The sequence below is a fragment of the Bacillus rossius genome, chromosome 2 (assembly GCF_032445375.1).
Source record: "Bacillus rossius redtenbacheri isolate Brsri chromosome 2, Brsri_v3, whole genome shotgun sequence".
NCBI lineage: Eukaryota > Metazoa > Arthropoda > Insecta > Phasmatodea > Bacillidae > Bacillus > Bacillus rossius.
Genome location: NC_086331.1, coordinates 104804233 through 104831328, shown reverse-complemented (window position 1 = coordinate 104831328; position 27096 = coordinate 104804233). Strand labels below are relative to the sequence as shown.

Sequence of the window (27096 nt, the reverse complement as noted above, 5' to 3'; positions counted from 1 at the left end):
TCTCATGCAAAAAACTTGTTGCATGAATCGAGACTACTTGCAACAAGTTATTTACATGAGGTAAATTAACTCTCGCTACTGAATTTAGCTATTGTAACCAGTTGCAACAATGTAGCCTCGTAGCCATGTAGCCTCGTAGCTATGTAGCCTTGTAACCAGTTGAAACTTCGTAGTCTTGTAGTCCTGTAGAATCTTAGCCTCGTAGCTTTGCAGCCTTGCAACTAATTTTAGTTGGAGCAGTTAGGCCTAAGACAGCTAGAGCCGAATACTTTTGGAGCCAATGACTTTTGGAGCGAAAGACTGTCGGAGCCAATGACTTTAGAGCAATGACATTTTGAGCCAAAAACTTTTGGAGTAAATTACATTTGGAGCCAAAGACTGTTGGAGCCAAAGGATTTTGATACCAATGACATTTGTAGCCAATGACTTTTGGAGCCAAAGACAGGTGAAGCCAAATACAGCTAGAGACAAAGACAGTTGGCGTCCAAGACAGCTGAATGCATTGTAGCCTACCGCAAATTTACGATGGCATTCTACTGAGTTAAATATTCGTGAAAATGTACGTCCTTTTCATTATATGTACCTAGTCAAGCCTGTATTATCGTATCCCTACGATATGATTGAATTCCTGCGACGAGATCATATCCTTGCGAAGAGAAACTATCCCAGCTGATTTGAAGGATCGTGCACAGGTACGTCTTTTTCGTAAATTAAATGTGCTTCCTTTTTGTCGAAATGTCATCTAAATGTGCTTGTTTTCGTTAAATGTTTTCTTTGTTTGATGAATGTGCATCGACAAGTCCATGGTCAGGACATGATTGGCCTCGTGGTTCAGAGATGCCTGGCCTGAAAATGACTATGACCTATTTAAAATGTTCGACGAGTATCGACGAAAAAATACCTCTTGGTTCGAATACGCTTGGCCTACACGACTGACATTGTACATGACATGTTTGAAAGGTATATCAAGTTTTGAAATAATAACCTCTTGGTTCGGAGACGATTGGCCAACACGTCTGATATTGTACATTAATTGTTTGAAAGGTATTTCAAGTATCGAAATATTACACCTCTTGCCTACTGAATGTATGTGCCTGATTACCAATGGACATGTCTGATTATTTTTTTTGCTTCAGTCAAGGATATAGACAAGAATGGAAATGAACTCAGTCAATCATTATTTTAATATACGATTTTTTTTATTTTTAAATTTTTTCCCTAATTTCTAGGTTAATTATTACGAATTCCCAAGATGACGACCGAAAATATGGCGGATTTCATGTCAGATGACCGTATGGCGAGACAGCACACTAGCGGGTAAAATTTAAACTGATATTCGGTAGCCCTCTCTAGAAAACGAAAACAAGACGGCGACCTCCACCAGACGATAACAATATAGCGGACCCAAGATCGTGCCATGACTTCATATTGACTAAATCCAATATCTGACTTGGCTTTAGTTGTGGAAGATCAGTCTGCCTGTAGTTTCCGTGTAGGGAGGATCCCTCACTGTTTTTCATCAAATGATTCACCAGATTTAAATCGAGTACTCTAAATTGTTACTACTTTTTTATTATTTGAATTTTTTTAATTTTAAAATTTCCCCAGATTTTTTAGCTTAAAATTCACGGATTTTCAAGATTCCGGCCAAGATGGTATCGGCAGCTTAATGTCGACTAGTGGATGAGTTATTTAAGCAGCTTTTAGGATTTTTTTACCTTGGTTTATACATTTTTTAAGTAATATTATGTATTTTTTTCTCTATCAAGCAAGGATTGAACATAGGACAAGAATCAATCGATTCAATTGGGGGCTGGTAGGTGTGGAATATATATATATATATATATATATATATATATATATACACCTATTTTAAGATAGTTTCACCATATTTGATTAAATAACTATTTTTTTTACCTCTAATTACAATTTTTGCTTTGAACAAGGTTCGAATCACGGGCAAAAATCAATCGAATCAATAATTGTTTCAATAAGTTATTTTGTTCCTTAATTTTTTGGCATTTTCTGTATTTCTAGCTAAATATTAACAGATTTTAAAAATTGCGGATTTCAAGATGGTGGATGTGGCATCGTCAAAAATTGCCGTCAAAGTCCTGATCATAGTCAACGAGCGTAGGATGGTCTGAATATGGCCGAATCCTTACGACTGACAAGCCTACAATCCATCAAGCCATCATGCCGTAGTCCCACAAATAATACATTGCTCCCGGAGTCTCTAAATCATACTATTTGCAGTATTTGAGTGTTTGAGTATAACCAAATATTAAAAAAAATATTTCCAGAAAACCATGGAACAATTGTATTTTAAAACCATGTTTCAACATCATATAAGCTCAAGGTACCAACGAAGATGAATGACATGGTCTCATGTCATTTAATATGGTGGATGCAAAATGGCGGCATGAGTTTAACATGCCAAAAAATATCTGAAACTTCTCTATTTACAATTATATTTGTGCTCACGGATACTTCAAGGGTAGGTTTGTTTTAAATATAAACATATTTCCGTTTGCCGCTAGTTAGAAGTACAAGTAAGCTTCATTTAAGTAGTAAAAAATCTGGCAGAATTATAGATAACTTATTGGATAAAGTTTTTATTGATTAGAGAAAGACTTGAATCGCTGCCAAATTAGCAAAAAAATGTGAATTTTTTATGCATATGCAATAAAATAACGAGTATCTAATTGCATTGGTTATAGTATGTTTTAAATTGCGGCTTGTCGTCTGGGGATGCTCTTTTGACAGATCGTTGTATGTTAGTTTTGTATTTTTTGAATACAAACTGTTGAAAAAATGAATTGTCTGGTAGCAGGACACAGACTTTAATTAATAATTTAAATATAAAAGTGTTACTATAAAGCTACCCTGAAAAATTTACAATGATCTACAGCGAATTCGTGTAAGTTATAAGATTTGAAAACTCAGACCGAACTGTAGAAAGCATGGTTACGATTAACTGGAATGTGCTTGTGTGATTGTTGGTATCCAGGTAAGTACTGTAGTCATTGCATTGCTGCTTGCATTTTAGCTAGCCATACTGTGCCTGGAACTTTAAGAAATTGTAACAAAATATTGATATTGATTTCGTACTGTATATTTAGCTTGAAAATACGTTCTATCTTATTGGTATTTAACAACTCAATTATGTAAAGTCCACCCTTTGGCGAGCTTACAGAGAACCACAAATTTGGAATGGCCAAATGACTCGCCTTACGTTCAGATGATCTGGAATTATTACCGGTTGAGTCAAACAAGGGTTTCCGCAAGTAAGAAACGTGGCGGAGGTTTCTATGCACTAGAATATTGTATCAAGGCACTCTAGGTTTCCCCACCAATATATGAATATAAATACATTAGTATGAAATCTTTAAAATTACTTATCAACATCTGTGGGTCACATTAGAAAATCTAACCCATTAAATTTAATTTACATATTAATTATGTTTTCCATAGAACTTGACGTATTAATATGACAACCAGGTGGGATGACTGTAACCAACTTTAGAATATTTTGACATTATTAGTTTGACATAACAAAGTAAGCGAACCTTGATTTTATTGTAGTGGTAAACATTGAGTAGGAGAAACAATTATTTATAACGATACACTTTAGGGTGTTTTGCTGTACTGAGCATGTTAGTTAGATTTTTTAGCCAATGTCGGAACCAAATTATTTGGAAATGTTATTTTAACCAACAAAGAAGCATATTGTAATGTTAGTTGGTAAAAATTTAAGGTATGTTTTAAGCAGGATCGCTGTTTTTACTGGATTATTAAGAAATTTGTAGTCACTGTAACAAATTCTTCCGATGTAAAACAATAGTGTCTTGTTATTAATGTTCTTAATAAATATATTTAATATCCTGTATTTTGTGATTACTAATATCAATGCCAAAGTAAGAAACGCAGGACATCAAAGGTATTATTGAACGGAGTTCACAAAATACCAGTCGGTTGCAATTGTGGAAAAAATAACACTCACTTTTAAGTACAGTTCCCATGCTTCGGGGGTTGTTGTACAGACGATGTGAAGACACAGTGCTGGATGAGGGTCTGTATGACAAGGAAGGAATCGAAAATGAGAAACTGTGGTCTATTCTAAAAGCAAAACTATTATTCTCCTTTCACGTGCCAAGAAAAAAAAACTGTATTTAATGTCAAATTCTTTTCTTCCCAGAAAGGAAGAACTATTGCCTGCCTGAAGACAACTTCGCTGATTGTCCTGAAGTGGTTCTAGCCTTAAGCTAGAAATCATTTAACATAATATGTTGAACATATGCAATTGTTGGTTTATGCCGGTTGTCATTTTAAATAACTCAGCAATCGACAGCAAATTGACTGTCCATTCCTGAAGTTTTTTTCTATGACAAAAAGCATAAACCAGTAATGACATATGTTCAACATATTATGTTAAATCCAAATACATCTTCTCCATTGCAAGAATTATTTATACAACATTCTAGAAATTATGATCTGCAGCTGATGGATTTCAGTTCCCAATGAGGCCTGGACCAAGAATAAATTCATCAGTTGGCACAGGGATGAGACCAGGACCACAGAATAGTACGAGAACCTGGATGGAATTGTTGTTAGAAGTGACGTATCTCGAGACATTCCCTATCGATATCTGCGGCTGACCGCCCGAGTGATTGGGAATCCAAACTTCCTTTGTCTATGGTTCGGAAAAAAGAAGCATAGAGAGATGGAAGGAAGTGATACGACCGATGGTCGCATCCCAGTTGCCTCCTTTCCGGTTGCTGGTAGTTAGGCAACATATGAGCTCGAGAAGATGTAGGCGATCAGCCTATGACGCACCTGCAACCCTCTCAGATCACGTGATGTTAGCTGGGAAATCTACCAATTGTTTTATCTTTTCCATGCGTGAAACTTAATTTACATACGCCATTACATCCCGTATTTAAGAAAGGAATTTGTTACGCCCTCGGTAAAGAATAATTCAAGCAGTAGCTCGGAGTGACTTCATGGAACAGAGATTTGGACCGAGTCCTCCGAAATTCCACTTCAGTTTTCCACCCAAAAGCTCACTCGCAACATAATGTCGAAAAACCGTAGTTTTTTTTGGGATAAATGCTTTATATAGAAGCATGTTAAGTGGCGACAAAATTTCAAGATCACATAGCACAACTATGTAAAATCCAACCGTAAACAAATGAAATGCGATTATTCTACTAGAATAGAGAGAGAAAGCTCAAGTGGATTTTGAGTGCAAAGAGAATTTTTTATAACCACGGAATAATTTAGAAATAAAATCATTTTAGTAAGAGGTTGTTTCAAATTTAAATTATTTTTCATAGTTTGATCTATGTACTCATTTACAGGCATTTATAAACCCAATTGAAAATATGCACTGAACTGTGAGTAGTATATAAAAGCCGGTCCTATGGCAGTTTTCAAGTGTGGTGTTGGAGTGTCAACCCCCATTGGGGACTCTGACATTACAGCGTTCATATTGGATAACCTCGACCTTGACATTTGATCTTGACCTTCAAAATTGCCACAATTGACTCAAAATTCGCCAAAATAATGCAATATTACTAGTTTGTTTTAAGAAAAAAATTGCTAAGAATAATTTCAAAATTTTATTTTTATATTCGAGGAATGATTTACCATCAAAGATCTAAAAATTTGAAATATTAAATACCTGCCAGTGTTTTGACGTTAAGAGAACCAAACATCCTAAAATAGGCATAAATTACCTTAAAATTTTTAATTCAAATCTTTAAGGCCATGACATTTACCTTGACCTCGAACCAGGCCTCCATTTTGGATTGTGAAATCACGTACGCCATCTTCTATTAAAGAACTTTCAAACATTTCCCCCCGCCATTATGAAATATGACTTCGTGTTCACTACATTGAAAATATGTCATTATTATTAAAAAATGAAGAAATTAATATTTATGAAAAAATATTTAATTTTAATAATAAAAAAACAAATTTAATTCGTGGTTCTTAGAGTCTACAGTTTAATTCCCGACGAGGACATTCGATTACAAATTGACATGTCCTTCCCTCATGGTGGCTACTGGCACAATGACCCCCCCCCCCCCCCCACACCCACCCCCCCTCATCGCTAATGCCAAATAATTATACTACCCCAACCAGTTCAACATCACAGCAGCTATCTTAAAATCCATTATCTTGGATTCTGACATCAGTAGTAGAATAATAAGACGTTTGGGACAGGTTTCGGGCTGAGGTGCGAGTTGCAGGTCAATGACCGACCGCCATCTTGGATTATGGCATCATGGCGGTCACCTTGATGACCTTGACCTTTGACCTTGACCTTGATCTTTTACCTTGACACGGGTGACCATTTTGGATCCGCCATCTTGGATTCCACCATTTTGAATTCTGTTACGTTCTGCCATTTTGTTTTTTAGAACATTTCATCAACTTGGAATAGAGTGCTCCACTCCCGAGCGTTTCAATTTCTGTTACATTCTCCATCTTGAAAATCCATTTGTCTGTGATAGAAGTATGGAAAAAAAAAATAATAATGTAATTGCAATTTGGATACAATTTAAATTTTAAAATGCACTCACAACATGGAGTCCTTTGTTCAAACCCAGGGAGGGCAAATTAAAAGACGATGGATCCTTCCTTCACGGAAGCTACCAGCAGACTGACGTCCCACCACTAATGCTAATGCAGATATTACATCAGCTAATGTGATGTCATGGAGGCCATCTTGGATCCACCATTTTATTTGCAATATTAGTTAAATTTTTATTTGCTATAGTGCAGTTGTATTTATTACCATGGCATCCGCCATATTGTTGGTCGTCTTGACTGCCATCTTGAAAATTTGTAATTATTAAGCTAGAAATTCAAAACATTCTAGAAATCATAATCATTAATCATTATCTTAATCTTAATCTTTAATCTTAATCATTAAATTACTGATTCGAATTTTTAATATTCTCTGTTTGCTTCTTTACTGATGAAAGAAGTTAATTTCAGGTAATAAAACATTAATTTATTTAAAATTACCACAAAAGTGACATGTCCAAGAAATAAAACAACAAAATTACAAATAAAAAATGTATTGCATTATTTCTACTCTACAACAAGAACAAAAACAAACGAATCACAGTGTTTCTCGATTTATACAGTCTTCCAAGAGTGTGAAGCGAGTCCTTTGATTCTTTGACATATCTTTTCAGTTTATCAGGTCGACTAATTGGTACACCACATTTTTCACACATTGAAGAATTTTCGAGTTCATTAAAAGGACAGTGGTAAATTTCATGATATTTTACACCTGTAATATTTTATAATATTTTGCCACAAAATAAACAGTCTGATTCTGACGAATGATCAATCAGTGTTCTGCAAACCCACATGTGCTATTTCAAGTTTCCGTAGCTTATAAACTGGCTGCAACACCTGTTGCACTGATATTTAATGTTTTCAGAGTTATTATTACAATTGTATATGACATAATCACGATTTTTCAAGTTTTTGATGTTATAGTGTGTACAGTTGAATGATGGAACACCATTAGTTGTCACTGGAACTGTTGACAACCATTCGAACAACGGTGAAATGTCAGCCATGGAATTCTTCAAGTTCTGCTCTGTTGTCGATTTTAAATATGTCCAAATCTTCTGCAGTGTTGGAAGAGTAGGTGCAACTGTTGAAACCGTTGCCAACATGATCTGCATCGTCGTCGCCGTCGTTGACAACGGGATCTCTGGAGTTTTCAGCATCATTGCCATCGGGGTCTGTGTTGTTGATGGTAGGCCTTTTATCCAGGTCGACGTTAATAATGGTAATGGTACCATCGAGTTCTCAAGAATATCCAGATACCGTACTAATTTGTGAGATGAGTCAAACTAGCCGATCTGCACTGCACCACAGCCAGAGATGGACTGAGGGTCTCATCGCCTGGGCCCTTCCTATACAATAGCCCGTTAATTTTTTTTACAAACAGATTATTTGCTTACATTTAACTGACCCAGTGCAGGTTTTATAATGTTGATTTAGGCTATCTAGTCGTGAAATCAGTTTACTAAATTTGATGCACTGAAACAGTGTTCTTTGCAGCACATTATTTGGACACCCACTTCTTTCATGCCAACGAACACTTGAAGTTGTGGTGAATGATGCATTACAGTATTTGCATTGACGTCTCGAAAATGCCAATAAACGTCCATTGCACATCGAAGTCTCCGAGGATGCTGACGAAACTTCAACTGATGGAACAGCACCTGCTGATTTCTCCTCTGCAGTCGGTATCACATATGACATCGGGATCTGTATTACCATCGGCTGTCACTGTTATCGTGGTCTCTGTTGTCATTATAGCCTCACTGCCATCATATTCTGCACCCCTGATGGTCGACCGTCTCTACCAACCTTTCCCAGCCTGGTTAGGTTTGACCATTCCGAGAATGGCTCGCAGTGGAAGTTGCCCTGAACCTTAGGCTCAATGGTGTCTTACCTCAAGGTTGAAAAATAGTAAGGCACAAAGGTAGGCCGACTGAACAACCAGCTCACAAAATTATAAGAAATATTTTCTTTTAGGTTAACTTGGGGGTAATATTTAAAAATAGAAACTAACTCATTTTCAGACCATCATTTATATTTGATATTTAAAACAAACTTTATGAGTATTACAGTATTACTTAGTTATTTATAAAACTTCATAAACAATAAATAGAATATCATGAGTTACATTTGTTACTTGTTACATTTGTTACTTAAATTAAAAAAAAATATGGGGCCCCAAAATATTAAATAAATTATTAACGTTACTTTAATTCATAAATTTATGTTAGCAAAACAAAATAAAAACAAACGATGAAAAATTTATAAAATGAATTTAGGTAGGTTGTCCACATTTATTGCCGAACACATGCTTCATGCGAAGTATGAAAACGAAGAATCACTTTCCTGAATTCATGAGTGAGTGAATCCCGTAGCCGTCAGAAAAGAGAGGAGAACATCCTCTACTCCAAACAAAGGGTTACAAGTAGTTCATAGCATGGCCGGCATAGGGAAGCACTCCAGATCCATGACTCGTGGGCCGCTATAAAAACATTTCAAAGACTAATTACATGGTTAAATGTTTAAAAATAAATGTCCAGCATGATTTCCAGAGAAATCTGCGAAAACTCACCCAATAGGCGGCTACCCAAACTTGAAACTACCGCATGGATGCGGTGGATAAATTAAGAGCAGAAAATTAATACAGTGTTTCACATGATGGTCACCAAGAAGAAGGAAGTGACCATAGATGGCATAACATAGTTAGCCAAACATAGTTACAAATGCACAATTTAAAGAATAGTTCCGAAAACTGAATAGCACACTGCCTTGACGAAAATATAATAATTAATTAAACTTTAAAATAATTAAATTTGTTCAGAGTCCTTTTCTTTGATTCTTGATGCACTTAAATTGGATAATAATTATGTGATAATAAAATACAATACAAATGGTTAGAACAAAACATACCTTCACTTAAAGACAAAATTACAAATAAATTACCCCCATAACAGAAATTCTTAAAAAAAAAAAAAAAAACCAGCGTTCAGTTTGCCGAAACAAAAAAAAAACAACACACAAAGAGTTAAGCAAAAACGAGTGTACATCCAGCTGAATGCTGCAATGGCACACGTCCATCAAGGTGGACATTGGAACAGCAACTAAATATCCGGTAAAGTACTGAAGAGAGCCGATCCGAACCACTGTCAGAAGTGTACCTACGGTTCCATCGTCTAGGCTTCACTTATATACCTGTGGTGGCTGGTTTACTACGTGAGTCAAATCTACGTCTTTTTAAAATTATTGTTTGATTAGGTTACAATGCAGGTACCTACCTTAAAAATCTATAAATAAAAATAAACAAATTTCAAATTTTAGAAATTTATTAAAAAATACACAAATACAATTTAGGTAAGGGCATTTACAATTTTCGCAAGCAAAGTCTTTAACGCTGCACGAACTGTCTCGTCGACTCCAGCTACTGTCTCTTCGACTCCAGTTCGAACTGGTTCGATGGTCTCAGGCACAGGAACACAGGTATCCGACTAGTCATCTTCTTCGGCGACGACTGCTTCAGTGAGACATGGATGACGTCTGCGACCATGGCTGCGGCACAACTTTGCCTCGGTGTTATTGTGACAGGATCATTGACTAAGCTACGACGAGACGCATGTCGTTATGGCGTCTGTGTAGATGAATCACATGTCGTTCCAGGTTGCAGCAAGTCCAACTTTGGTGTGGAATGTCCAGACAAAACGACTACTTGTTCGATGTTGGTTGGAAGGATCGTGTGCTATCTCATACGATAGACGGCACAGTTTCCGGGCTCGCAGCAATCTAGCAGCTGCTGAGTCAGGTCTTAGGACAAAAGAAGGTGCAAAAACCGCCAGTGCTGAGCGCCTCCATCGCAAGTTTCTGTATATGTGCGTAGATATCCGGCACCCAGTAGCTGTACTCGAAACTGCTGAAGCTAAGTCTTACGCTCACAATACACGTTGGCAGGATGGAACGAAAACATCTTCTTGCAGGTTGAAGGCACGAACCGTTGCACACCTTTCATATATGCAGGCTCTTTTCGCACTCGAACCATTCCCGCATTAGCTGCTAAATTGTTCAGGCACATATTCGTTCAAACTTGTCATGTGGTTTCTCGCCATACATTGAACTAAGCTTGCACAGGGAGGAAGGACAGCCGTATTCGACCTGCAGGTCTACAATTTCTGCTCCTCCTTCGCAAAACTTGCTCAGCCATTTTTTATGCTCAGGTCCAGTGAAATAAAAATGCCTCGAAGATTCTGCAGTAACAAATCATCTAGTGTTTTTAACTTTGTGGTATGTAATTTTACCTTCATCCCACTTCAGGCCATGGTAATATTTTGTTAATCAACCATTTGAGAGCTTACTTTTTTCGTCCAGTATTTTCCAAGGATATGGAGGCCAGAAGGTGCGGGTTCAAGACATGTCATCGTCCTTGAGCACGAATCCATTTTGGTTATGGAAACCTTGCAGATTACAGTACATCTTTATGCTAGCAATGCTAGGTTATAACGAAATTAAACTCGCAATTGCCACGGTACTAATGACATAATTTATAGAAGCTCAAAAATTGTACGATGCAATTCTATGGTGAATTATCAGACAAAAAGCATAAGAGTTCGGTGGCTAATTTCCGCTCGCCGACATCTCGATCCTACAGTCGATTATGTTTTCTAAAGCGCCCCCCCCCCCACCATTAATTCTGACAATTGTAATTTTGTGATTTCTAAGAATATCTAAAGAAAATAATGAAAATATTAATCAACAAAAAAAAGGTAAGCTTTAAGTTAACTTATTTTGTTTTGTTTATTCACTTCAAATACGACACACTTACTAGTTCCTATTGTGAGAACTAAGTTGTTTTTTAATGTTTCTCCCTTGTGTACCTCTGAGTATACAGTTGTTACTGTTTCGCCCACTTAAAGCAGCTTCCAGAACTTTGATATAATTTATATAAAGTTTTCTTTAACTACACAAGGACAGTAACAACATCTATACTGTAGGTCTAGCAGTTTGGAGACCGGTCTAGCAGTTTGGAGACCCTTGTATTGTTTGCTTGAAATAGGTCATGGCTTGTTTGAAATGTATGACAAATATAGAAAAATAAGGCCTTATGTTCGGAAACGCTTGGTCTTTATGCCTGGCATTGGACATGACTTGGTTGAAAGGCATACCAAGTAACAAAGAAGAAGGCCTCTTGGTTTGGAGACGCTTGGCCTATGTGCTTGTAGTTGGCACTCTAGTTGTCATAAGGTGCACCGAATACGGCCCGCACGGTATGCATAGTGATATTGTGTAACATTTATTCAGCTGGGCATTTGTCTTGTATAGAGTCTAAAGTCACAGTAAGAAGGATAATAACACTTGTGAAAATGCAATGGTGGGGAAAAATAATATAAATAATGATTTAAAACTTTAATTACTCTTAGCACTGGCAAAGGATTAAGGTAAGGAAGTTAATTTATCGAATTTACAAATATTTTAATAGGTATTTTCAAATGAATTTAGAATTTAGAATATTTCAATATTTTTAAGGTAATAACAGATTTACTAAATGGAGGTCATTATGACCTCAGCGGCTTAATGGAAGATGGTAGAATATAAATTTAAACCAATTTTGGGGGTGTTTCATATTTTTAATTTTATTTTTAATTTCTTTAACTTTTATATTTTTAACCTAAGGCTAAAATTTCTGGCCCCTGGCCAAGGATCTAATAGAGGACATGAATATATATTAACTCATTCATAATATTTATAGGTAATTAAAAAAAATATTTTTCTCTAACCTTTGGTTGATAATTACAAATTTTCAATATGGCAGAAAATTTGCCGACAATATGGGCGATGTTTAGATGGTCTGGTGAAAAACATCACTGCACTCTAGAAGGTATAAATAAACTCAAGTTGGCGGCAGCACACACTAGCAGACAATGTGTCCAATACACGAAACTAGCACTCCCAGTAGCAAACATTAAAAACTTATATGTCAGCAGTGCACTCTAGAAGACGACGTGTACAATATTTGACACTAAAGCTTCAAGTAGTAAAACTAAAAAAGGCTGCTCGACCTCCATCATGTGCTGCTGCTATGCCCTCATATTAAAAACTTAAGTATCCTAATATGTGTTATTTTTATATGTATTTTATTTAATCCATAGTCTGGTATTTGTTTCGATGGCCGTGTGGTCATAGGCGTATGTTTTCCATACCAGATGTCCGACCTGTCATTGTTATAATAACCTTGCTTCCGATGTATTTTGTATACCAAATTTAATTTAACTTGTCTTCAAGGGTTATAATAACACTGGTAGGTAATGGAACCTCGACCTTAGGTGCATGAGACCGAGCTATGCTGGCGCATTCTAGGAACAAACCGCTGAAAATAAGTTGGTGTATACATCATCCTAGATGGTGACCTTGAGTAAAAAAAACAAAACAATCTGATGGGTTTATGTAATCCAAAATGGCGGCCTCTAGCATACGAAATAAGATGGTGGTATTCATCCGACGTAAGACGATAGCGGGCATGACGTCAGAATGAGCTATGGCAGAATCCAGCAGACGAAAACAACATTGCAGACGTGATGTCAGATTATAAGATGATAGAATCCAAGATGGCTGCCATGATGTTATACTGGTTTGTTGTAATATATTCCTTAGCAATAGTGGTGGGGGGGGTCAGTCTGCCAGTAACCATGATCGGGAAAGGACTTGTCATAATTTTTAATCGAATGATCTCGTCGGGAATCGAACTGTGAACTCCTATGACTATAACATAGTCTAGGTGTGTTTTTATGAAATTTTATTAAAATTGTAACTAAATATTTTTTTTATGTATTTTATTTTTCTCCATATTTTGAATAATATATAATAATGGATTTTCAATATGGCGAGTTTGATGTCATTATTCATAACAAAGGGAAAAATCCAAAATGGAGGACTATTACTCGGTAAAGGTCAAGGTCACGGCCTCAAAGACTATATTTTTAATTTTTAGGATATTTAAGCCGGTTTTAGGGAGTTTAGTTCTTCAAACGGGAAAATACTTTAAGCTATTTTTTTTTAATTTAGATTGAAAATATTTTCCTTAAAAATTAAAAAAAATTACATATTTTTAACATTTGTTTGGTGAAAAATTCATACTTAAGAACGAGAAATTTTGCATCATTTTGGAGAATTTTGAGTCAATTTTTACGAATTTTAAATCAATTATGGCAGTTTTGAAAGTCAAGGTCAAATATCAAGGTTATCCAAGATCGCCGCCGTGACTTCGCAATCCACGCTGGCGGTTGACACCCCGACACCACACCTGTAACTGCCACAGGACCGACTTTTATATACTACTACTGCGTAATATAATAAATTAATGTATTATTTGATTGTGTCGTAATAACACAGTTAACTTATTAAAAATATATTGCACAAAATATTTTATTATTTAATCGTATAAAATGTTTAACTTTATACTCTATCAACGTTTTTAATATCCAGAAATTAAACAATATAACAGTAAAGGTGAACAAAAATAACAGAATATAAAATAAATTATTTTTGTTACCTGTAAAAAGTAAGTATATATTCTCTAATAACTAATTCAATTTTTGGTTTAAACAATGAAACGACTGATTATAAATAAATGACTTAAATACTTGTATCGTATTTATGTTTTAATTAACATTAAAATTAGTAAAAAAATATTATATATAAATACATTTCGAAAAAATTATATAAATACAACTGACAACTTTAAACTTTTGTAGTAATAGGTAGTATATTAATTTTATAGTAAATTCGATATGTAATGTATGTGTGAACATTACAATAAGTTATAATAATAATTTAATGATTATGTGTAAATTAAAATTATAATATGGAATTTGGTCTCACAGGAAAAATATAATTGTGCAATTAATTTGCTAAAAATATGTAATTATTTTTTATTTATTTATATATGTTTACAAACCTTTACGTTTATGTACATCTAAAAACGAAGTTTTGTTTCAGCCACAAGAAACCATATAGCAAAAACATTTCCAAACACCTCGTCCGAGTCTGATTTGCAACGATACCGAGCAACGGCAGCTTTGTGCGACAGAAGCAGCCGTGAAAGGAAATCCCCGTCTCTTAGCAATTTAGCATCAGAAAGTTTGAGATACAAGGTACGTATATAACCATTTAACATCAGAAAGTTTGAGGTTCAAGATATTAATATATTAAGGGTAATGCTTAAAGAACCCGGGTTAACTTAGCATTATCCAAATATGTTTGGTCAAGTCCAAATAATCACTGCAATAAATTTGAATTCGGCGTTTACCTGTGTACACCTAGGTCTACCAAACGCTGTTAGAAAAACCAAATAAATGATAACTTTAGTTTAATTAAATGAATTTAATAACCGACGCAACATTGATACCTTAACTAAACATACCTATTTAAAATATTTGAATGAGAAAATTCGTGATGAAAGTAATCTAAATTTATTTATGACAATATTTCACCCAATGGCACTTTCACAAAATAGTTCTTATGATGTTATAAATAACCAATAAATTTTTATTTATTTAAGACAAACAGCCGTGACACTTCGAATTGCACAATTTTCCTGCAGCCTTGCATTTACAATTCTTTGCAGCACATTTTTTTTAAACTTTTTATAGCTTTGACCTCCTGAAAGTCATTGTTCATTTGCAAGTTGGCTTTTTTTTGGGCGATACATTTACAATATTAATCCGTTTACCCTGGCAAACAGAAATCTGGTTCCTAGAGAACATTTCCTCGGTAGTTCCATATTCATTAATGTTAACTAAAAATTTTGCTCGTTGTTAAAGTAAAAGCAATTATATCGCTTCACAGATAATAATTCTTGGAACTTTTTATGAAAACCCTCACGGATCGCCGTGTGTGCTCTCTGTTCGGCCGCCATTTTGTCACTGAGCGGCGTGGCGGATGTCGGTGATAGCGTGTTTTGTGCCGCATGCTCAAAAATGACGCAACACCTAGCATAACCCAGTCAACATTGTGTGGAATTAGGTGTACACGGGAAAACGCCGAATTCAAAATTTATTTTAGTTACTAATTTTAACTTTACCCAACAAACTTAATTAATGCTAAGTTAGCCGGGTAAACCTAGGATTAGTTCTTCTTCTAGACTAGTATAGGAATGGCGGTCCGAGCGCAGGAGTCGGCTTCTGCTGCCTTGGAAACCACAACTCCTATGACGTCACGGCAGCCGTCCTGAATTATGACGTCACCGTTGCACTTTTAGTTACGGTCACCATAATGAATTCTGATGTCACAGAGGCCATCTTGGATGACATTGACCTTGACCTTGACCTTTGGCCATAACATTGTCATTTGTCCTTTAATTACGCCATACTGACATCGAGAGCTCCAATCCCTGAATGTTGCAATTTTCATTATGGCGCAATCTTGAATTCTAACGTCATGTCAGCCATCTTGTTTTCGTCTGCTGGAGGCCGCCATCTAGGATGACGACACGACCGCAAACTTTGTTTTTTCTGTTCCGCTGGAGGCCCGCATCTTATATTCCGTCATGTTTGTTTCTGTGGCTTGTTCCTAGAGTGTGCCAGCATAGCTCTGTCTCATGGACATAAGGTCGATGTTCCATTACTTACTAATGTTGCTGTGGTCCTTATCAGCACAATAATTTTTTTTACAAATATATTGGAAACACTTTGATTCGAACCATGACAGCTCGGACCTCTCGGTTAGAAAACTTATGCTTTTGACCGCACGGCATCGAGACATTTACAAGATTAAGAATCATCCCATGTATATAAATAATAACACACACATTCAGAACTGTAATTTTTGGACCTCGTGGTTCGGAGGTGCCTGGTCTAAACGCCTGACATTGGACATGGCCTGTTTAAAAATTCGCCTAGTATCATCGAAAAATACCTCCTGGTTCTTAGATGCTTGGTCTATATGCCTAACATTGTACAATACTTTGTTGAAACGTATTCTAAGTATCGAAAAAATTTAACTTCCAAGGTAGGCACAGCAACGGAGTATTTATTTTGTAGTACAGTTTATCGTTGAGAAAATGATTAATAAACTCCACAACAGGTAATAGGAAAATAAAATTTAAAATTTATTTTAGGCTTCAGTTACTCTTACCACTGGCAGAGAATCAAACCTAGGTGATTGAATCAATCAGTATATTAACAGGCGATTTTTTGATGAATTTTGAATTTTTTCCAGAATTTCTAGCTTAATAATTACAGATTTTCAAGATAGCGGCCACAGTGAGTGACAAGATGGCGGATATCGCGACAGTTGATTGTCTGGTAATATTTTACTCTAGCGGGTAAAACTTAAACTAATATAATGGCAACACACGTTGGCAGACGTTGTGTGTACTACATGGCACTAACGCTCCTGGTATCATTTATTGGTATCAAGATGGCGGCTACCTCTCTATCAGGTTATGTGTGTTAACTATTGCTCCTGGTAGCAAGTATTGCAAATAAAGATGGTGTCAATGTCATTTAGCAGGTGATGCTATTATTCCTTCAAATTAAAAAAAAAATACAATACCGAATATGTGTTACATTTTATATGCCTTAATTATTTCTCAGTCTGGTAAATGTCTCGATGGCAGTACGGTCAAAAAAGTAAGTTTTCCAACCCAGAGGTCGAGCTGTCATGGTTCGAATCACAGCGCTTCCAATGTATTCTGTAAAAAAAAAAATATTGTTTCGGTAAGGACCACAAATACATTAGCAGGTATGTGCATGAACAAATGGCAGAAACAAAGATGATGGAATCCAAAATGGCGGCCTCCAACAGAACAGAAAAATCCAAGATGGCGGTCGTGTTGTCATCCTAGATGGCGGCCTCCAGCAGACGAAAAAAAGATGGCGGACATGACGTCAGAATTTAAGATTGTGCTGTAACGAAAGTTGCAACATTCAAGGATTGGGGCTCTCAATGTCAATATGGCTTAGAGGAAAGGGTGGTAATACAGACCCTCATTTTGTTTTCTGAAAGTTACTTGTCACTTTACGGCTGCGATCAATTATTTGATGCATGAATACCTTCACTAACTTATCATACACATATTTCTTGCATTTACTGAAATTTAATTGGACGCACAAATGGTCTGACATGAGTTGTTTCGCAATGTGCGAAAATACCTACTGACCCATACATGCTGGTAATATGGACCCCTAACAGTCTATATAAGGTTTTAATTGCTTTACGTCAACACAGACCGTGGAAATTCAAATATATTGCACAATAGTCATGTTAAAGTTAATTATCAACAAAATACCTACATATGTACAAAATCTAATTTTAGGTCAAAAGTCCAGATCAAGGCTAAAGGTCAAGGTCAAGGTAAAATGTCAAGGTCAAAGACCAAGGTCATTGTCAAGGTCAAAGATCAAGTTAAAAGGTCAATGTCATCCAAGATGGCCGCCGTTACATCAGAATTCAATATGGCGAACTTAACGGAAAGTGTAACAGTGACATCATAATTCAAGATGGCCGCCATGATTTCATCGGATGTGTAGGTTCCAAGGAAGCAGAAGCTGCCATCTACACCTCACTCCGACTCCTGCGCTCGGACTGCCATTCTTATACTACTTTCTAGCATTAACCGTAACATATGTTTGAGATACAAGGTATGTATATAACCATTTAGCATCAGAATTTTTAAGATACAAGGTACGTATATAACTATGAAACGCAGTTACATCAATATTCTCGCAACATTTTAAAATAATTTGAAAATATTTCTAGAATAATATTAATTTGCGACGAACAGTTTTTTTAAAGAAAGTTTTTATGAAGGGTTTCTATACTGGAAATAAAACATATATTATATTAAGACGTTGAAAGACGTTAATATTCTGTGTTGCATTTATATGTTCTGAAAAAAATTCCAAACGACATTGCTATAAAATAAATATATGTTCACAAAAAAGGGTGTGTTGGTGACAATACAATAGGACTGCCTGTCCATGCAAACAGAAATAATAACTTAATTAATTTTTAAGTAAAAATGTAATGCAGAAAAATCTTATAAAGAGGTTATAATTCCAAGAGAATTTGGATCATAAACTGTTCGAAATCTTTTCCCTACCTAATACTAAAGTATGTTCGTAATTGGATCAAAAAATTAGCCGTAATACAACCTAGTCAAATAAATAGTACCTTGTAGCTTATTCTATAACAATACAAATTGAATATATAATAAGTAAAACAAACTGGTAAAAATGTTTATTTCTACGTTCACTCGTCATTGTTAACTAGATTCCTCCCTTTCATTTGTTGTTCTGCCACAAATATTTTAAACAGATTTTTACTTTGGGTAATATCATGGGTATAAAAAGGGGCGCAATACTTCGTTATAATCATCACTCGGGACATTTTACACCCATGTTATTTCACAGAGTGAACATCCGATTAAAATATTTGTAGCAGAACAACAAATGCAAGGAAGGTGTCGAGTTAAAATTTTAGAACTAGCCTTGAATTGAAGTGATACAGAAAAAATGAAAAACATTATTATGGCGTGTGAAAACGAGCCTTAACCGCAGCTCGACATCGGGTCACTATAGACGCTGAGAAGTGACGAGGTATGAATGGATCACTGACAGAATGCGTGGGAACACAGGAGCACTCCGAGAAAACACACTGGCTGAAAGCGTTCTGCACGTCCTACACGTTTACCTCTTTCTTTGACTTATTTGTAAACAAACGTTTGTTATATTTCAACTTTGACGTATTTGTGACAAATTCAAAATTATAACTAAATGCACCTATGCTCTACTCGGGACTCGAACCCAGAATCCCAAGCACCGGAAATCGGCGTGTGACGACTAAGCTTCGGAGATAAACCCTAACGACAAAAACAACAATGATTGTTTAGATCATTACACTAATTTTATTTTGTAAATAGAACAGAAATATTTTTGTAAAATTAAAGATATTTGTAAATTTGAACATTTACATAAATAAACTGTGTCACTGCAAAATAGTGCTCGCAGTAATACTGGGTTAGAATTCTTACCCGGGCATTTATTTATGCTTTGTGTTGTCCCAGTACAGCCAATAGTTGAAATTTTTTGTAAACCGTTCTCTGAATAGCTTCCCAGTACTAACTGCGTACAGTAATACGCATAAAAACCAAATAAAAACTATTTATTGAATATTTGATTATCTTTTAAATAGTTTAATAATATGATTGAATGCAAAGTCAATTAATTTATTAATTTAAGCGCCATTTTTTTTAAAATACTCAATATTATCTCGAAAGATGTATTTCATTTATGCAAAAATTACCATAGCCATGAGTTGTACAAAGTTACAATATCTTTCTTGAAGTATTACAAACTATTTCTTGGTAACTGGTTTTCAAAGAATTGTTTTGTAAAAATACAGAAAAATTGTTATGTGTACCTGTGAAAAATAGCTTTGAAGTCTGCATGTTTGCATTTTCTGCATTCATATTAAAAACACGATGATTGATTAAGCGTAGAGATACCACATTACCTGGGAAAAATAGCTTTTAATTCTGCTTCGTAACATTCTCTTTATTCATATTTCAAATACTACGATGATTTCATAGAGCACACATTTGCTCAAAAACCTGGACACGATAGCTAGTACTTTACTTTGTATAATTCCCTGTATTCATATTAAAAAAACTTGATTTTTTAGAGCTTAGAGCTGCCTCATTTCTTGGGCAAGATAGCATTTAAGTCTACTTCGTCATATTCTCTGTAATCATATGAAAAACCCGATGGTTGTTTAGTGCTTATAGCTGCTTTATTATCTTGGCAAAAAATCTTTGTAAACTTCTTCGTAGAATTCTCTGATTTCAAACATAAACACGAAGTATATTTGGAGCTTATAGCTGCTTCAATACCTGAACAAGATATCTTTGAAGTGTGCTTAGTAGAAATATCTGCATTGTTTTTAAATAAACACGATGATTGGAAAGAGGTTAAATCTGCCTGATTACTTGGGCAAGATAGCTTCGAAGAATGCTGAATAGCATATTCTGCATTCATATTTTAAAAAAACCGATGATTGTTTAGAGCTGCCTCATTACCGCGGCAAGATAGCTCTAAAATATGCTTCGTAGTATTCTCTTCATTTATATGAAATAAATCACTATAATTGTTTAGAGTTTAGAGCTGCCTTATTACCTAAGCACGTTATCTTTCAAGTCTGCTTCGTAGAATTATTTGCTTTCATATCAAAACACGATGAATGTTTAGAGCTCAGAGCTGTCTCATTACCTTGACAAGATAGCTATGAACGATAACTGTTTGTGGGTAAGAGTTGCCTTATTACATCGGCAAGATAATTTAGAAATCTGCTTCGTAGCGTTCTGTACATTCACATTGAAAATAACAATGATTGTTGAGATTTTAGAGTTGCTTCATTACCCGGGAAAGATAGAACTGAAGTGAAATTCGTAACATTCTCTGCATTTATACTTAAAAATCACGATTTTTGTATAGAGCGTGGAGCTGTCTCAGTATTTTGGTAAGACAGCTATGAACGATAATTGTTTAGAGCTAAGAGATTCCTTGTTACGTGAGATAAATAACTTTGACATCTACATCGTAACATTTTGTGCATTCATATTAAAAAAAAAGATGATCGGTTAGAGCTTAGAGTTGCCTTATTACCTCGGCAAGATATAAATGAAATATGTTTCGAAGCATTCTATGCATTTATACTTAAAAAAACACGATGATTGCTTAGAATTTACAGTTACCACATTACCTAGGCAAGATATCTATGAAGTCTGCTTCGTAGCGTTCTCTGCATTCCTTTTAAAACAAACACGACGATTTTATAGTACTAAGAGCTGCCTTATAACCTGGGAAGATAGCTTTTAAGTCTGTTTCGTAGTGTTCTCTGCATTTATATTTATAGAAAAACAATAATTGTTAGAGCCTCATTACCTGGACAAGATAGATTTGAAGTTGATTCTTAGAATTCTCTGCATTTATTTTAAAAGAACACGATGATTTTATATAACTTAGATCTTTTTCATTACCTTAGTAATAAAGATTTGAAATATGCTTCTTAGCCGTCTCTGGCTTCGCATAAAAACACGAAGATTGTTTAGAGCTTAGAGCTGCTTCGATACCTGGACAAGATCGCTCTGAAATCGACATGGTAGCATTCTAGGTACTTATATTTAAAAAAAAAACACCATGATTGTTAATAGCTTAGAGCTGCATCATAACATGGGAAAAATAGCTCTGAAGTCGGCTTTGTAGCATTGTCTGGTTTCATATAAAACACACTGATTTTTTTAGAGCTAGGAGCAATTCTTCACCTGGAAAAAATGGCTTTCAAGTCTGATTCATTAGCATCTTTAGTTTCATATAAAAACACTATTATTGTTTAGAGCTTAGAGCAGCCTTATCACCTGGGTGAGATAGCTTTATAGTCTGCTTCGTTTCCTTCTCTGCAATCATATTTAAAAATCACGATTATTGTTCAGAGCAAAAGGCTGCCTCAGTACCTGGACAAGATAACTTTGAGCCTGCTCGGTAGCATTTTCTGCATTCATTTTAAGATAGGGCAACATAGATTTTAAATGTGCTTTTATCATTTTCTGGTTTCATATAAAACACGAAAATTGTTTAGACCTTAGAGCTGCCTCAATACTTGGACAAGATAACTTTGAGCCTGCTTGGTAGCATTTTCTGCATTCATATTAAAACAAAGAATTTTTAGAGCTTAGAGCTGCCTTATTACTTGGACAAAAAAGCTTTGAAATTTCCTTCGTAGCATTCTCTGCATTAAAATTGAAAATACGCGATGATTGCTTAGAGCTCAGAGCTGCCTCATTACGTGGATAAGATAGCTTTGAAGTGTGCTTCGTAGTATTCTCTTCATTCATATGAAAGAGATCACGATTATTTTTTAGAGTTAAAAGCTGCCTCATTACCTAAGCAAGTTACCTTTAAAGCCTTTAAAGTTTGCTTCTAAAATTTTCTGCTTTCATATAAAAACCACGATATTTTTTAGAGCTCAGAGATGCCTCATTACATGGGCCAGATAGATTTTTAGTTTTGTAGCATTTTCTGCATTTATATTAAAAAAATACTACGATTGTTTAAAGCTTATATCTACCCATTACCTAGGAAAGTTAGCTATGTAGCGTTGTCTGCATTCATATTTTAAAAAGAAACGCTTTTATTATTCAGAGCTTTGAGCTGCCTCATTACCTGGCAGATAAATTTAAAGTTTACTTCTTAACATTCTCTACCTTCATATTAAAACAAATTCTTCACTAAAAAACTCTATTAATGATAAATATTGTAATTGTTTTGAGTTTTTATACAATTTTTTAAAGTATTTTTTTATGTTTTTGTAATTGGTGCATGTGGATTCAAAATTTTCATACAGATGTTTATTTTCAGTGTTGGATTTCTATTATGTATCTTTACTTACCTTCTAGTCGTTTCCCTTTTACTGCTTTTATTACTGTGCCAGAAGGAACTAAACTGTGGGCACTGATTTACATTTTAATGCATGAAGTTTCAATTGTGAATAGCTTGCATGGTTTTACATAACTAAAGTACAGTTGTAGTCATTTTTTCCGCCAAATATTTTGATCACTTTCACAGTTAGGTTGTCATATTTTGTTTATATGACTGGGCTTAGAGCAAAGGCATCTACAGGATGATAACGGTGTGTAAACACATATTTGTCGGAAAGAGTTGAAATAAATAAATGACTTTATTCAACAAACATAAAATTGCTTCCACCAATTTTATTTATTCTTTTTTTTTGTTTTGATCGCAATGAACACTCTGCACTCGTGTTTTCCAGTTCTCCATCCAAGACAATGGCTCGGCCAAGTTTTTCCAAGGCGCACTCCACACGCCGAACATGGGAGAGAAGGTCGCTCAGGTAACTGTTTTGACATGAGCAATTCCTTAGATTAAACACTCGCTGGGCTACGTTCCAGAGTGGGAAATTGCATGTTTACAGCTAACTATCTAGCACTGAGTGAAACGACATCCACTTTTCTATATCCTGGAAATAAACAGTCAAGGTTTTTTTTATGTTTATTAAGTAAGAAAATTAATTGAAGGTAGAAAATGGAAGTAAACAGTATGCCATATATTGTTATATTTGGTTTTATTCAATGTAATTGATTGAGCGTTATATTAAAACTTTGTTTTTGCATCTCTGGTAATAATGGTTTTATATGCATATTTAAACACCCTTGTTTGTACGTTTGCGCATTAGCTGGATTGGTGAAAATGTGGTTTAATAATTAAATTAGATAAAATAATCAGGTTGGAACAAAGTACTGATTAAAAAAAATTCTGCTCCATCACGTATAAAAAAATACATAACTTTCTTAATAAGCTAAAAAAATAATAGAAAAAAATATAGTTTTGAGTTACATGGCCAACGGGCAAGTATTTTAAATGTAATATAATTGATAAAATAGTTGAACGTTAATAATTTATATCGTTTCAATCAATACAAAACTATTCACTCTATTCATGTTACTACACAATTTTTTTTACGAATGTAGCGTCAATGTTTATACTAGGTATGTACTGAATTGATTTAAATTAAGAACAATAGAAATTAAAAATAATATGTCTATAACAATAAACAAAAAAATTTTTATATTAAATAATGCATAACATAACCAGGAGAAATTAATAAAAAAAAATTTCAACTGCCCGACATAACAGTTACTATACAAAAAGGAAATGTTTGCAAACTTTTTCTTAGCCGGAAAGGCAACAATTATTTTTTGTAATATTGGACTTTTGTGTAAATACTTAAATCCTAACAAAAACTAGGTACTCTTTAAATAGAATGAAGTAAATATTAGACAAGAAAACAGTTATCAATAAAACAGTAACTTTGCGAAAGTCATGACTAAAACTATTCGAAAGAACTATTAACTTATACTCCCACAATGTTGTAAATGCGAAGTCATAGTGTTTAATTGATTGCTTGTTTTACATTAACAGCAGTGTTGTTAAAAGTACTCGGAAAAAGTAATTGGGATCAATTACAATTACTGTGGTGATAATGTAACTAATTACAAGAAAAATTACTTTACATAGAAGTAATCAGTAAAATTACAATTACAATTACTTTCCGCTACCATTTTAAAACTGACCTACGATTCAATATTTTTTTATACTTTGTTACATTAATAAACATACATACATACATGTTTTGTTAAAAAAATGATTTCATGTAATGATTAAATTTATTATCTTTAATTAAATGACTAATATTTGAGGACAAACTTGCTTGAATAACATCAAAAGACTTCATACAAGTAGCTACCTGTAATAAATGTAACACTCTTTAAATTTTGGAATCGACCTTACAAAACAATTGCATTTTAAAGTTCTCATCAGATAGATTCCCTCTCTTGATGGCAAAAACATCTTTACCAACACTAAAAAGACGCTCAACGGGAGCACTTGACGGCAGCGATGTGTTAAATTTTAAAAATGCAGATTTTAGGATAGGGTAATATTGGAGACACTGCAAGTCACTATGGCTCTTAATTTTTGATCATAGATGTTGTGCATACGATCGTAGCACTACAAGCGTAAAATTATAAACTTTACTAATACAAAAGTGTATGATCTTCTTGTTCTTAATTGTATTCATTATATGTTCCGAGAATAAAAGTAACGGCAAGTAAATATAAAGTATCGATTACCTTAATGTATCGATTACAATTAATGTTATGTATTCCGATTACAAGTACGAATTACATTTTTTAAATGTATTTCGTTACAAGTATAAATTACTTGAAAAGTAATCGTTACAAGTAATCCGATTACTTGTAATTCGTTACTTAACAACACTGATTAACAGTAGGTATAAAATATAATTCCAAAAAAAGGGGTTCATGGTGTAAAGCCTTGTAGCCGGTCCGCCAAATGTATTGAGATGTCACGGTGGCAAACATTTTCACAAACATTCCTCAAAAACCTTTAAAAAAAACTTCAAAATTACTAACAGTTTTCCTTATTTTGAGGGAAAATTCCCAGGGGCTATATTACTCAAAAAGCGGCCTATGTTCTCAAAAATATTTAAAATAGACCAAAATTCTTCGAAAAAATATTTAAAAAAATGTTTTTTACACATGTTTAATTACTTGAAAGATTGCGATTCCGCTTAGATTCCCGGTAGATGCACTTGAAATAAATAGTTATATGTCCTTCCTCATTGATGGCCTCAATCAAACTGACCCCCACTACAACCAAGGCATATATTACTTCCATATTATGACGTAATGATAGCCATCTGGGTTCTGCCAATTTGTTTAAATCTGCTAGTGTGTGCTACTATCATATTGGTTTTTTTTTACACGCTAGAGCCCACTAAAATCAATCACCTGAAAGTAAACTATTGTAGCATTCGCCATCTTGTCGACCATATTGGCCGCCATTTAGACAATCGTAATAATCAACCAAACAATTCGGAAAAAAATCCACAAATTATAAAAAAAAAACATTTTAATATAAGTACTTATTGATTCCAGCGATTATCTATCATCCATGGATCGATCCTTTGTCAATACAAAAATATTAAAATCGATTCAGTTTAAAATTTTACAATATAATTAAGTGTTCCGGTTTCAAGAAATAAAACATAAATGTTATTCAAAATATTTTGTTTGCATTATATTTATACTACAAGTAGAAAGCATATACATAATAAACATTAATCATTCAATTTAACATGCTATTAAAACCAGTTCTTTGCATGGCTTGGGATGCCTTTTCAAATTTACATATTGTATAAACGGCCTACAACACGAGCTGTAAGGGAATATAACACATTCAGAGTTATTACAATCACGTATCACACACCCACGCACATTCAAGTGAATTTTTTTCCCACAGGATGCACAGTTTGGTAATGAAACATCGTTAGTTCAAAATGCATTCATTATTTATGTCACAGCAGCTAATGGTATAGATGCTATCGTTTCTCAAGAATGTTCTCTGATATTATGCACCAGACTTTTCAAATACACTCCACAAAAGATGAAGATAAAGTGGGTTCCCTTCCACCTGAAACTTATTTTATAATCGCGGCGACTGGTGTAATATGTGAGTCAAAACAATAATCATTTTCATTCATATTATGCGTATAATATTTTTATTGTATGGAAATTTTATATTGACCTATCAGAATCATACAGTGGTCATACTCAAGTCCCTTTATGTATATTATAAGGCCAAACATTATAGAAATATGTTTTTATGCATACTACAGAACTTACAGACCTTGAATCAGGGAATCTTCAGTACCAACTTAAGAATGCACAAACCAATATATAATCATCAAAAAGGACACACTATCAACAAAAATATCGTCATTTAGACGCACACATACTAAAAAAAATATGCATAGTCAACGAAAAGGACAAATATTTACCAAAACGGATGCATATTTACCATAAAGTACGCACATTTTATATTTTGGACGCATCGACATCGAAAAGGACGCACAGACAACGAT

At 34.5% G+C, this 27096-nt stretch overlaps 1 protein-coding gene across 3 annotated transcripts in view; it reads left to right on the top strand.

Annotated features, from left to right (window-relative positions):
• LOC134529546 (potassium voltage-gated channel unc-103) overlaps nt 1–27096 on the top strand; it is a 408698-nt gene that overhangs the window by 107716 nt on the left and 273886 nt on the right. For 2 of the 3 annotated variants that reach the window (XM_063363748.1, XM_063363749.1), the window contains 2 exons: nt 14575–14729; nt 23404–23484. In XM_063363748.1, the coding sequence (XP_063219818.1) occupies nt 14575–14729; nt 23404–23484 (236 nt within the window). The remainder of the gene's footprint in view (nt 1–14574; nt 14730–23403; nt 23485–27096) is intronic. The other variant, XM_063363750.1, reaches the window with a different exon arrangement.